The sequence below is a fragment of the Littorina saxatilis genome, linkage group LG9, assembly GCF_037325665.1.
Source record: "Littorina saxatilis isolate snail1 linkage group LG9, US_GU_Lsax_2.0, whole genome shotgun sequence".
In the NCBI taxonomy this organism is placed as follows: domain Eukaryota; kingdom Metazoa; phylum Mollusca; class Gastropoda; order Littorinimorpha; family Littorinidae; genus Littorina; species Littorina saxatilis.
In genome coordinates, this window is record NC_090253.1 from 24,112,256 (window position 1) to 24,125,469 (window position 13,214).

General features: G+C 43.1%; 2 protein-coding genes across 2 annotated transcripts in view; one reads left to right on the forward strand and one right to left on the reverse strand.

The window, feature by feature from the left end:
* The window catches only part of LOC138975659 (ubiquitin carboxyl-terminal hydrolase 30-like), a 28,334-nt gene extending 24,268 nt beyond the window's left edge, over positions 1–4,066 (reverse strand). Inside the window, exons 1-2 of the mRNA XM_070348393.1 lie at positions 3,855–4,066; positions 241–396 (exon numbers count right to left, since the gene is read on the reverse strand). Coding sequence (XP_070204494.1) covers positions 241–396; positions 3,855–3,954 — 256 coding nt within the window. The 5' untranslated portion in view covers positions 3,955–4,066. The remainder of the gene's footprint in view (positions 1–240; positions 397–3,854) is intronic.
* Positions 4,067–9,785: 5,719 nt separating this feature from the next.
* The window catches only part of LOC138975660 (MAP kinase-activated protein kinase 5-like), a 17,916-nt gene continuing 14,487 nt past the window's right edge, over positions 9,786–13,214 (forward strand). Inside the window, exons 1-3 of the mRNA XM_070348394.1 lie at positions 9,786–10,129; positions 12,154–12,227; positions 12,887–13,060. Of these exons, the coding sequence (XP_070204495.1) occupies positions 10,094–10,129; positions 12,154–12,227; positions 12,887–13,060 (284 nt within the window). The 5' untranslated portion in view covers positions 9,786–10,093. The remainder of the gene's footprint in view (positions 10,130–12,153; positions 12,228–12,886; positions 13,061–13,214) is intronic.

A 13,214-nucleotide genomic window follows, 5' to 3' on the forward strand; every position in this document is an offset into this window, starting at 1 on the left:
GACTTAAAACCTGAACTAATCAAGGAACAGGTACAAATGTATGGTTTATTATTTCAATGAAACTGAAAGGAACTTGATAGCAATTAACATCCCCTACAGACTACAGTATCTACCAGTACCAGTCACACACACAAACATCCATGATACTATTGATAGTTACAAATACAATTAATGGAACGGCTAACTTATTCTCCTGTTAGGTTTGTCCTATCCAAAAACAATGCAGTATAAATTTATCACCTTTCAGCACTTTGTACACAGCAGCAGTGAGTGATCCCTCCTGCTGTGCCTTAGCCTTTGACCCCAGCCATCGCAGCAAAGACGGGCATGCTGCCCACGATTGTAGGATCACGTTGAGGAAACATGAGTTGCCAAAGTTGTGAAGGCCTGGGAACCCTGTGGACAGATTAGTGCAGTGACTTTTCAAGACTGATCGACATCAAATGCATGTGCTTGTCATTGGGTACAAAGCTGGAACTCGCTGATTCCCTTCAGACATTCTCAGATTTCCTTCTGACTCATCTGAGTCACAGACTCACACTGACACCATATTTATGTTCACAAAGTATACACAGTCACAATACATTTATCTACAGGGGTGTTGCTAGACATTTTCATGTTGGGACATTTGGCCGAAACTGTCAGAGAGCTTTAGGACATCTTGGAAAATTTTCGGCTATTAATTTGGCTCATACAAAGTCACCGCAACATTGAAGCACAAGACTCAAGAGGGGAACACTAATACATACAATCATTGTCTTAGGAACACAAATTACAGGGGCGGAGCAGTTAAGCCAGAGGGGGGGGGGGGGGGGGGGGGGGGGGTGCAACCTTTGTTTAACCAAAAGAAGCTGAAGAATTTTAGCTATTTTATAAACAATTTGTGGCTTATCCTTGATTTTAAACATGATCAACTGGTGTCAGCAGCCGCTCATTATTTCTTTTAACGTTAGTATTAAATAATGGCAATTTATCTTCACTGATATCTGCTCCCGACATCATATAGTATGGTTAGAAGGAAGACATGTCGCATACTATGACAATTAAACAATTAACTCTTCCCCCGGCTTTACAGACAGAAAAAAAAAAAAAAAATTCAGACATCTTTTTTTTTTGGGGGGGGGGGGGGGGACAGCCGGAGGGGGGGGGGGGGTGGCCGGAACCCCTGTAACACCCCCCTAATCCGCCCCTGGATTATATATTGCTTACTGCAACTGAAATAATCAGCTTTGCTGATTTAACTACATCAGACACCAGTTCTCTGAAACTTTTTCAAACCTTTAACTTTAATTTCTTGAAAGTAAAACTCTTCCAATCTTGTGCTAATCTTGACAAGCCTTGGGAAACATGACTGGTAAAACACCAATAAAAAACCGTGTAGGGTGAGCCATTTTGCTTGGAAACCACGATTTGGAGGACGCTTTTCATTCTCTGGCTCAGCAGATATCGATTCGCGGTGACTATCGTCTGCTATGTCATCTGCTTCGATCGACTCGACAACACTACTACCACTCACACTGACACTGTCCACATTCGCAGTGTTCCTGTCATTTTGTCCGGAATCACGTACCTTGGCGAATGGTAGCAAACCTTGGCCAATTTAGTTTTTTCTTTCTTTCTTTTTTGGTTGCGACATGATGTTCAAATCCAAATCGAAAGCACTGACTGACCTATAAACGAACCGGCGAACGCAAACGCTGAGAGTGTGGTTTCACTCCGGCATCTATATTTTTTGGCAATGGCTTCCGTTCAAAACATTGATAACCGGCACGGTTGGCCTAGTGGTAAGGCGTCCGCCCCGTGATCGGGAGGTCGCGGGTTCGAACCCCGGCCGGGTCATACCTAAGACTTTAAAATTGGCAATCTAGTGGCTGCTCCGCCTGGCGTCTGGCATTATGGGGTTAGTGATAGGACTGGTTGGTCCGGTGTCAGAATAATGTGACTGGGTAAGACATGAAGCCTGTGCTGCGACTTCTGTCTTGTGTGTGGCGCACATTATATGTCAAAGCAGCACGGCCCTGATATGGCCCTTCATGGTCGGCTGGGCGTTAAGCAAACAAACAAACAAAAACAAAAAAACATTGATGTTTCGTTTTTGGTATTCGCGAAGGAAATAAACGTCAGTCAGTTGACTAAGTACATCGGCAGCAGTTTTAGCAATCAAAGCCTGACCAATACAAAAAACTGGACAAACTTTGGCCGATTTATGCGAATGCTCTTCGGACATTTGGCCGATAGGGACATGAAAGTTTCGGCCAAAGTAAAAAGAAAATCGGCGATTGGCCGAAGGGCCGACCCAAACGACACCCCTGATCCACATGGATTGCAAACTGGCAAAACAAGAAAAAGCGATAGCAATTGTTATCAGTACTGTAAAAATGAAGCAACAGATTTTGACACGCCAGTAAATACAGCACCCTATACTCATGTGACATGTAAAATTAACTTCAGACTGACTGTTTTTTCGCCAATTTCAACATGGTCCAAAGTTCGATCAATAGCACGGTGCGTTTTCGAATAAATCGAATTTGGGGGATAGTCACATACATGTCACGTGAGTATAGGGTGCTGGGTAATCTTGAACTTTAGCGTGTTAAATTCATAGCTCAGAATCCAGTGACATTCTTTACTTATATTTGATACAAGTCCACGTAAGCAAGCTAAAGAAAAATTTTCGTGAAATTAACTGACAGATTGAGCTCCAAACTTAAGCATAATTAATTAATTTGGTTGTTCAATCGACGAAAATGCACCGAAAATGGCGTACATTGTCAACCATGGGACATCATTTACACGAAAGAGTTGTTTCCCTTAATGCCCCGCTCATATGGATAATTCCTTCTTAGACCCATATAAACGAAATGCATTCGTACAGTTCATCGGAGTTCATTCCGTAACTTCAAAGGGATCTAACATGACTTGTTATGATTACAAGTGCAGGTTCTACAAATTTGGAGACTTAAATGCCTCTGGACTGGGTGGCCGAGTGGTAACGCACTTGCACTCGGAAGCGAGAGGTTGCGAGTTCGACCCTGGGTCAGGGCGTTAGCAATTTTCTCCCCCCTTTCCTAACCTAGGTGGTGGGTTCAAGTGCTAGTCTTTCGGATGAGACGAAAAACCGAGGTCCCTTCGTGTACACTACATTGGGGTGTGCACGTTAAAGATCCCACGATTGACAAAAGGGTCTTTCCTGGCAAAATTGTATAGGCATAGATAAAAATGTCCACCAAAATACCCGCGTGATTTGGAATAATAGGCCGTGAAAAGTAGGATATGCGCCGAAATGGCTGCGATCTGCTGGCCGATGTGAATGTGTGATGTATTGTGTCAAAAAAATTCCATCTCACACGGCATAAATAAATCCCTGCGCCTTGAATATGTGCGCGATATAAATTGCATAAAATAAAAATAAAAAAATAAAAAAATAAATCCCTGCGCTTAGAACTGTACCCACGGAATACGCGCGATATAAGCTTCATATTGATTGATTGATTGATTGAATTATGAGCTATGAATTTAACACGCTAAAGTTCAAGATTACCGGGTGCTGTATTTACTGGCGTGTCAAATTTTACACATACATTTTGGAACGTGATGAAATACTCAACGGTTAGATTTAGAATAACAAATTGACCGACTGGAGAGATGATTTAGCAAATGCACAAAGACACAATGTGATGTGAATTAAAGACGGTTAAGACTTAAGGAAATCTTAATTTCAACATGAGATTGAAGCTCGCTAGGAATTGAACACATCGGGTCAGGCTGGCGAAATTGGACAGTCTGTGTCTGAATCACAGAGCAATCTACAACTTTTGCTGAGGACAACTATTCTTCTAACACAACCAACTGACCTTTCCGTTTCCTCGGTTTTGGAGGCCCCCAGAAGACATATGCTGCAGCAAGAACGGCTGCGGTCGCTCCGCCGATGAATGCCCAATGATTGTGAAACATAATGTCGACAAAACGTACGGCTAAACACGCAAAAATACAGTTAAATTATGCATCGACTGACGTTAGGCAGCCATTGTTATGGTCTGACCTACTGACTAAATACCAGAATATAGAAAAAAACACCGAAATAATACCGATCATGCGAAATCCTCCTAAAGCAAACATTACACATGCACACAGGCTTTTTCACATTTCTGTAGTGATAAATGTCTAACAGAATTATACAAATGCACTAAAGCAAAGTTAGACTTGATGAACAAAATGTATTTCAGTCGTATTGTGTATTACTCCAACCAAAGCACGAACGGAGTGGCTCAGGATCCGGCTCGCCGGATCTGGAGCCGCCAGGCTCGGGCTCCGGCAGTCACAAAATAGACTTTCACTGCCCATCTACCAGAACCCAAGTTCCAGATTCTAATATATTTTGTTAGCTAAGTCATTACAATAGTTCCTTTGTCTAGATAAAGATTTAGATAATAATTATTGTATAATTTTTCCAGTTATGTATTTATTTATTTACTAGATGAATACCCGCTTCGCCGGGTACGGCTGCGCCGGGAAGAAGTCGAGCTGAATACCCGGCTGCGCCGGGGACCCGGCTATGCTGGGTGTACGCCGGCTTTGCCGGCGCACCGCACGGAGGAAAGGAGATAACCGCGGCTGAAAACACTGGAGAAGATAAAGAAGAGTTACTGGGAATGGATCCAGAGAAAAACCAAAATCGGTTCAGCGCTGCGCGCTGAGAGCACGTGTTGAAATATCTCATCGATGAGGTTGTGTCCGGGGTGTAGCTGAATACGGTCTCCAAATTTGAAAAAGATCGACCGAGAACTTTGGCCGTGCATCGCGAACAGACACACAGACACAAGTCGTATATATATATACTAGAGGAATACCCGGCTTCGCCGGGGTGAATCGCGAGACAGAGACAGACAGCGTGGCGGTTCATCACAATCACCTCTGCAAGCGAAGTCCTGTCACACGGGATTGAGAATTTTAGAGCTTATTTCTTAGCCCTATATTTTCTGTTGTGGCTTCTCAAATGCCAGAACATACAGACAGACAAAAGCCGCTAGACCCCATCACAAACAGAACTCTACAATCAACAGGTTTTTTCCCACACACACACACAAACACACACACAGAGAAGCCGTATATATATAATATGTATATCTATATCTATAAATATATAGAGATAGGTGAGTGTATTTTTTGCGTGGCTATAAATTGATTCGACCTTTTCACTTTGACAGTACGAACAACTTACGGGTGCAAGGGAAGCGTTCTGGACAGCGCAGTGACATTCTAAAAATAGTACCTCAGAAACGGGAATTTGGGGTGAACGGTGCGACAGAGACAGACAGCGTGGCGGTTCACCACAATCACCTTTGAAAGGCGAAGTCCTGTCAAACGGGATTGAGAATTTTAGAGCTTATTTCTTAGCCCTATATTATCTGCTGTGGCTTCTCACATGCCAGAACATACAGACAGACAAAAGCCGCTAGACCCCATCACAAACAGAACTCTATAATACATAGGTTTTTGCCTACACACACACACAAACACACACACACACAGAGAAGCAGTATATATATATGCATATCTGTATCTATAAATATATAGAGATAGGTGAGAGTGTATTTTTCGCGTGGCTATAAATTGATTCGACCTTTTCACTTTGACAGTAAGAACAACTTACGGGTGCAAGGGAAGCGTTGTGGACAGCGCAGTGGACAGCGCAGTGACATTCTAAAAATAGTAATAGTAACTTAGAACTGAACGGGAAAGCCACACGAAGGAAGGGAGATAAACGCCAAACACTGGAGAAGATAAGGAAGAGTTACTTATAATGGTGAAATGAACGCAAAAACGAAAATGAGTTCAGCGCTGCGCGCTGAGAGCCCGTGTTGAAATATCTCATCGATGATATTGTGTCCGGGGTGTAGCTGAATACGGTGTCCAAATTTGAAAAAGATCCACCGAGAACTTTGGCGTTGTGATGTGGTGTAGCGGCTATGGTGTGTCGGTATGGGGGCCCGGGTAAGCTGAGGTGGAACCAAAATAGCTGAGGTGGAACCAAAATCGGTTCCGCGCTGCGCGCTGAGAGCACTTGTTGAAATATCTCATCGATGAGGTTGTGTCCGGGGTCTCTCTGAATAAGCCCACCAAATTTGAAGCAGATCCATCGAGAACCTTGGCCGCGCATCGCGCACAGACAGACAGACACACAGACAGACACTAGTCGTATATATATATAGATACTAGAATGAATACCCGCTTCGCCGGGTAGCCGGCTTCGTCGGGAAGAAGTACTTAGAGCCGTACGCCGGCTTCGCCGGGTCCGAACAATGGACCCGCCAAGCTTAGGTCCCTCCCAGATTCGTGGAATGGGAACAGCACGAAAATGATTCAGTGGCCATAATGCCATTCCTGACCATATCGAGTCCCATCCTTGTCGACGAATGTAACCGTGTTAATCACCTTTGGAGGCGAACTCCACTCAAACAGGACTGAGCAAGTTAGAGCTTATCTCAGTTTAAGCCCTTTTGAACTGTTATGGCTTCACAAAGGAAGGCCAGTACATAAAATTACACAAAAGCCGCCAGACCACATCACAAACAGAACTGAACAATGCACAGGTGTTGCTCACATAGAGACACACACACACACACACGCACACACACAAACACAGAGAAGCCGTATCTATAGAGAGATAGATGACAGTGTATTTTTCGCGTGGCTATAAATTGATTCGACCTTTGCACTTTTACAGTGAGGATAATTTACGGGTCCAATTTACGTTCTGGACACTGCGGTGACCTTCTAACAAAACTTGACTAAATATAAAAATAGTAACAGAACGCCGGGAATATCCGAAGATGCCCCCTTAATACTGTAGTGCACCACACGAAGGAAGGGAGGTAAACGCTGAAAACATGGAGAAGATGAGAAGATAAGGAAGAGTTACTTATAATGGTGAAATGAACACAAAAACCAAATTCGGTTCAGCGCTGCGCGCTGAGAGCACGTGTTGAAATATCTCATCGATGATATTGTGTCCGGGGTGTAGCTGAATACGGTGTCCAAATTTGAAAAAGATCCACCGAGAACTTTGGCTTTGGTGTGTCGGTATGGGGGCCCGGGTAGCTGAGGTGGAACCAAAATAGCTGAGGTGGAACCAAAATCGGTTCAGCGCTGCGCGCTGAGAGCACGTGTTGAAATATCTCATCGATGAGGTTGTGTCCGGGGTGTAGCTGAATACGGTGTCCAAATTTGAAAAAAGATCCACCGAGAACTTTGGCCGTGCATCGCGAACAGACAGACAGACAGACACTAGTCGTATATATATATACTAGAATGAATACCCGCTTCGCCGGGAAGAAGTACTTAGAGCCGTACGCCGGCTTCGCCGGGTCCGAACAATGGACCCGCCAAGCTTAGGTCCCTCCCAGATTCGTGGAATGGGAACAGCACGAAAATGATTCAGTGGCCATAATGCCATTCCTGACCATATCGAGTCCCATCCTTGTCGACGAATGTAACCGTGTTAATCACCTTTGGAGGCGAACTCCACTCAAACAGGATTGAGCAATTTATAGCTTATCTGTAAGCCCTTTTGAACTGTTATGGCTTCTCAAAGGAAGGCCAGTACATACAATTACACAAAAGCCGCCAGACCACATCACAAACAGAACTGAACAATCCCCAGGTGTTGCTCACATAGAGAGACACACACACACACACACACACACAAAAACACAGAGAAGCCGTATCTATAGAGAGATAGATGACAGTGTATTTTTCGCGTGGCTATAAATTGATTCGACCTTTGCACTTTTACAGTGAGGATAATTTACGGGTCCAATTTACGTTCTGTACACTACGTTGACCTTCTAAAAATAGAAACAGTAACAGAACGCCGGGAATATCCGAAGACGCTTCACACAAAAGTGCACCAAACGAAGGAAGGGAGGTAAACGCTGAAAACCTGGAGAAGATGAGAAGATAAGGAAGAGTTACTTATATAATGGTGAAATGAACACAAAACCCAAAATCAGTTCAGCGCTGCGCGCTGAGAGCACGTGTTGAAATATCTCATCGATGATATTGTGTCCGGGGTGTAGCTGAATACGGTGTCCAAATTTGAAAAAGATCCACCGAGAAGTTTGGCGTTGTGATGTGGTGTAGCGGCTATGGTGTGTCGGTATGGGGGCCCGGGTAGCTGAGATGGAACTAAAATAGCTGAGGTGGAACCAAAATCGGTTCCGCGCTGCGCGCTGAGAGCACGTGTTGAAATATCTCATCGATGAGGTTGTTACCGGGGTCTCTCTGAATAAGCCCACCAAATTTGAAGCAGATCCATCGAGAACCTTGGCCGCGCATCGCGCACAGACAGACAGACACACAGACACACAGACACTAGTCGTATATATATATAGATATATATATAGATATAGATTCCGAGTTATTTATATTATTATTTTGGCATTATACAAAAGTAAAAAAATATTCTTCATAATAAAAAGCAAATTAGCATTCAAAACGCTCCACTCGAACCATATTCCGCGTACACTAAGGCGACAACCGGCAAAATCTCAGTCTACTTCCATCCCCATTTTGAAATTATACTGCAACAACAGTCTTCTAGAACTTCTTGGACAGTCTGTTATGCCAATTACTCAGTGTGACGGGAAGAAAATGCTCGTAGGCAAAGAGCAATAACTGACTCTATACCGCCTCTTTAATTTGCTGGTCAGTCAGTCCGGCGGCGGAGCTCTCTCCGTGTTCTTAACAGTTGTTCCTGGACTGAGAAAAGTTTCTCTCGTGGTCACAGTTGTGATTCTTTCGCCTTCTAAGTTAGTAGTGAACGACAAAGCTGCTTTGTTTATTTGTTTGATTGTGTGTGTGTGTGTGTGTGTCAGCGGTGTGTGTGTGTGTGCGGTGTGTGTGCCTGTGTGTGTGCAGTGTGTGTGTGTGTGTGCAGTGTGTGTCAGTGTGCAGTGCCGGGTGTCGGCGGCGTGTCAGTGTCACGGACCGGGTGTGTGTACGGTGTGTGTGTGTGTGTGTGTGCACGGTGTGTGTGTGTGTGTGCAGTGTGTGTCAGTGTGTGTGTGTGTATGTGTGTGTGTGTGTCAGTGTGTGTCACGGTCAGTGTGTCAGTGTGAGTGTGTGTCAGTCAGTGCGGCCCCGCGTCAGTCCGAGTGTGTGCAGTGTGTGTGTGTGTGTGTGCAGTGACGGTGTGTGTGTGTGTGTGCCTGTGTGTGTGTGTGTGTGTCGCATGTAATTCAGTGCCACGGGTAGGCCCCTACAGTCATTTTTGAGAGCATTTGCGGGGTAGTTTCGCCCATTTTTGATAAGGCTATTTGATGACGTCATATTCGCCCGTTTTCAAAAGTTGAGGCGTCACTCTCACGTACCGTGGTTGCACTGACTGAGCTTTTTTTTTTATAAACTGTTTGTTTGCTGCAATGTTTGCCGGTACGACACTGATCTTTGCACTTTTCAGCTTAAATTGGTAGCTCACTCAAAACGATTAGCCGATTTTGTCGATTTCTTAAAAGTCGATATTTAAATCACAAAGGTGACATTGTATTCTGCATTGCCTCCTCAGTGTGTCCAAAAATATATACTATAGTGTTATGTCTCAGTGCTTGAGTGCCGGATCCTGAGCCTGGGGGCTCGAGCACCGACTCGCCGGTGCTTGAGCCCCCAGGCTCAGGATCCGGCTCGCCGGACCTCCAGCCACGGCCAAGCACGAATATGCCCAATTGAGAATGTGGCAGATTAAAATTGAGAACATCTTCCGGTTTCGGTTTTAATGTGATTGTACCTGGTATCACTGGACATATTGTTCGAGCTATGTGTGTATGGATGAACGAATCACCCTTTATTCGACTAATTTGTGTACATTTTGAGATTGTTTTAAGACAGTAGAACGAGTTGAAGAGAGGCGTTGAAGCGAGCCACACCAGGAATCGTCTTTCTCACTCTAATCGTGTAGATTTTCATGATAACTAGCCTATATTTGCAGTTATAATATGAGTGACTGGGCTTCCGTAGAAGTTGTCAAGGATATATTCTGACAAATGGGAACGTTAAATCCAGTGTGAATGCATTTTAAAATGAGATAACAACTGCCATGGAAGAAGACAACTGTGAGATAGCTGACTTGAAGGTGAGGCCAAAAAAAAAAAATAGGTGTGGTTACGGTAACATAGCCAAAAAAAAATAGGGTAGGTAGGTAGGCAATCACTTTTTTTTTCTAACTTTTTTTTCTAATGTGTACAAATTAAACCTACTTGACAGGGAAATAAGTGTGCGACTCGGGCGCTTTCGCTTTCATTGCGTTTTTTGCACTCGTTTTTTTTGTTTTTTTTGACAAATGTAATAAAAAGTTATAGGATCGGCCCCTAAAAATAGGGTAGGTCGGGTTACCGTAACCACACCTATTTTTTTTTAGGCCTGAGTATTATTTTCTTAGTAATTGAGTAAAGTATGGTTTCCAAATGGTTCCTTAGAAATAATTACGCACTGGCTATACGAACTCACCACAATGGCACGTAAAAGATCTTTGTCATTCGTACTGCCATAAGTGCAGATGGCTGATACCACCTAAACACGCATACACTTGTGTATCACGTCAAAAGCCGTGAGGGCGTAAAACTTGAATCATATAACCCATATCATGTCCTTAAGAGGCGAAATATTTAGCCTGTAGGACAGTAAGCATCTCTCTTTCCTTTTTATACGCACTCGGAGTGTATACAGGGGTCAGAATCTTGTATACACTCCGGCGTTAAAGTTCCGGTCGCGAACGCAGAGCAGTTGATTATAAGAGTACAAAGAAACGAAAACAATCTGATCCTGCATGGCCTTTGCTGTAACGTAGATCATTACATTTTTGGGGTGTACTTAAAAGACCAGACACTCAACCGCATCAACACTGACTCGTAGCGTCATTCAACGCTATTTTGCGAAGGTACGCTCCACTTTCGATTCATGGTATCAAAGTACGCTGGGAACAAACACACACACGAAACTCCTAACGACTTGTTAGGGGGCATTCATTGGCTACAGATTTGTAACCGAAATTTTCATTTTCGGAGTGTATACAGATTTATCGATCCTGCATGTATACACAGAACTTTACACTCAGACTCGGAGTGCGTAATTATATATATGCTTTTGCAAAATAATTATTATGGTTTCCATGGGCCCATCATGGTAGGCATTGATAATTACTGGTACAACTTTTGTCACTTTTGGACACTGTACTGAATGGCAATCAGTCATATCTCATTTGGCCACACGAGAAATGTTGGATTAATTTGGGTAATACAATAAAAAAAAAGTAATAAAAACTAATATCATGAAAAAGGAGTTTGTGTGTGTGTGTGTGGGGGGGGTTGATTGTGTGTGTGTGTGTGTGTGTGTGGGGGGGGGGTTCTTTTCTGTTGGTTTTACATTTAGTCAAGTTTTGACTAAATGTTTTAACATAGAGGGGGAATTGAGACGAGGGTCGTGGTGTATGTGTGTGTGTGTCTGTGCGTGTGATGGTGTGTGTGTGTAGAGCCATTCAGACCAAACTACTGGACCGATCTTTATGAAATTTTACATGAGAGTTCCTCGGTAAGAAATCCCCAGACGTTTTTTTCAGTTTTTCAATAAATGTCTTTTATGACGTCATATCCGGCTTTTTGTAAAAGTTGAGGCGGCACTGTCACACCTTCATTTTTCAATCAAATTGATTGAAATTTTGGCCAAGCAATCTTCGACGAAGGCCGGACTTTGGTATTGCATTTCAGCATGGAGGCTTAAAAATTAATTGATGACTTTGGTAATTAAAAATCTGAAAATTGTAATTAAAAATATTTTTTTTATAAAACGATCCAAAATTACTTTTATTTTATTTTTTATCATGTTCTGATTCCAAAAACATATAAATATGTTATATTCGGATTAAAAACAAGCTCTGAAAATTAAAAATATAAAAATTATGATTAAAATTAAATTTCGGAAATCGTTTTAAAAACAATTTCATCTTATTCCTTGTTGGTTCCTGATTCCAAAAACATATAGATATGATATGTTTGGATTAAAAACACGCTCAGAAAGCATCTTTTGCAGGGGGAAGATTTGACAAAGATTGTAGCTACTGTAGTAATAGCTATATGCTGACAGTTTTGATACTGCTTTCAGGTGCACCTGATAGAGCAAGATTTCGTTGTTCACTGGGACAAGCAACTTGGCACTGGGGTGAATGGACCAGTCAGGTAGGATCTGGCTAATCTAGTTTAGCTTTGTGCATGCAGTTTGCTCTTGTTATAACTTTATTGTTGTCTAGAAATGTGATTTGAGAGAGAGAGAGAGAGAGAGAGAGAGAGAGAGAGAGAGAGAGAGAGAGAGAGAGAGAGAGAGAGAGAGAGAGAGAGAGAGAGAGAATTGAATTGAATTGAATTGAATTGAAATTTATTTTACGAGGGTGACAGAATAAGCAATGTATGTACATGCTTTTTTTACATCCGGCCCTCGCCCATTGAGGGGTAACAAACAAGAAGAAATAAAAGATAATAAGAGAGAGAGAGAGAGAGAGAGAGAGAGAGAGAGAGAGAGAGAGAGAGAGAGAGAGAGAGGGGGGGGGGGGAGGGGGAGAGAGTGAGTGTGTAAGATAGAGAAAGAGAGAGAGATTTTGGATATCAGACACTGTACTCTCAGTTTTTCTTTGTGTGAAATGGATTTAGAGAGACACTGGCACACTGAGACAGACAGAGGTGTGGTATGATAAAATATATGATATATTCTGAGGCTTTCTTTGTATTGCTTGCCTTTCATCTTCATCAGCACCTTGCACACAGACACTTGTTTATCCAATTTTATTTTCAACGCAAATCATTTGACCGTTCTAGCCAGTATTTTCTCATATCTGTTGCAGGCTATGTGAGGAGAGATCCACTGGGCAGAAGTTTGCGCTGAAGTGTGTGCTGGACAGTCTTCGGTCGCGACAGGAGACCCACATCCACCAGCTTGTGACGGGTCACCCCCACATCGTGTCCTTGTACCGTGTCTATCACAACACCATCAGGCTAGAGGGCGATGCTACTCCCAGGTTAGTTTGATGCGTGGAGTGTATACAGTGGGTTACCCCTCCCTCCATGTAAGACCTCCAAAAATTTGAGAAAAGGAGGGAGTCGTACAATTGGGCCAAAATGTTAATTTGCAGAGGTTATGAACAGAAAGTCTGAGAAAAGAGGGTTTTAAAA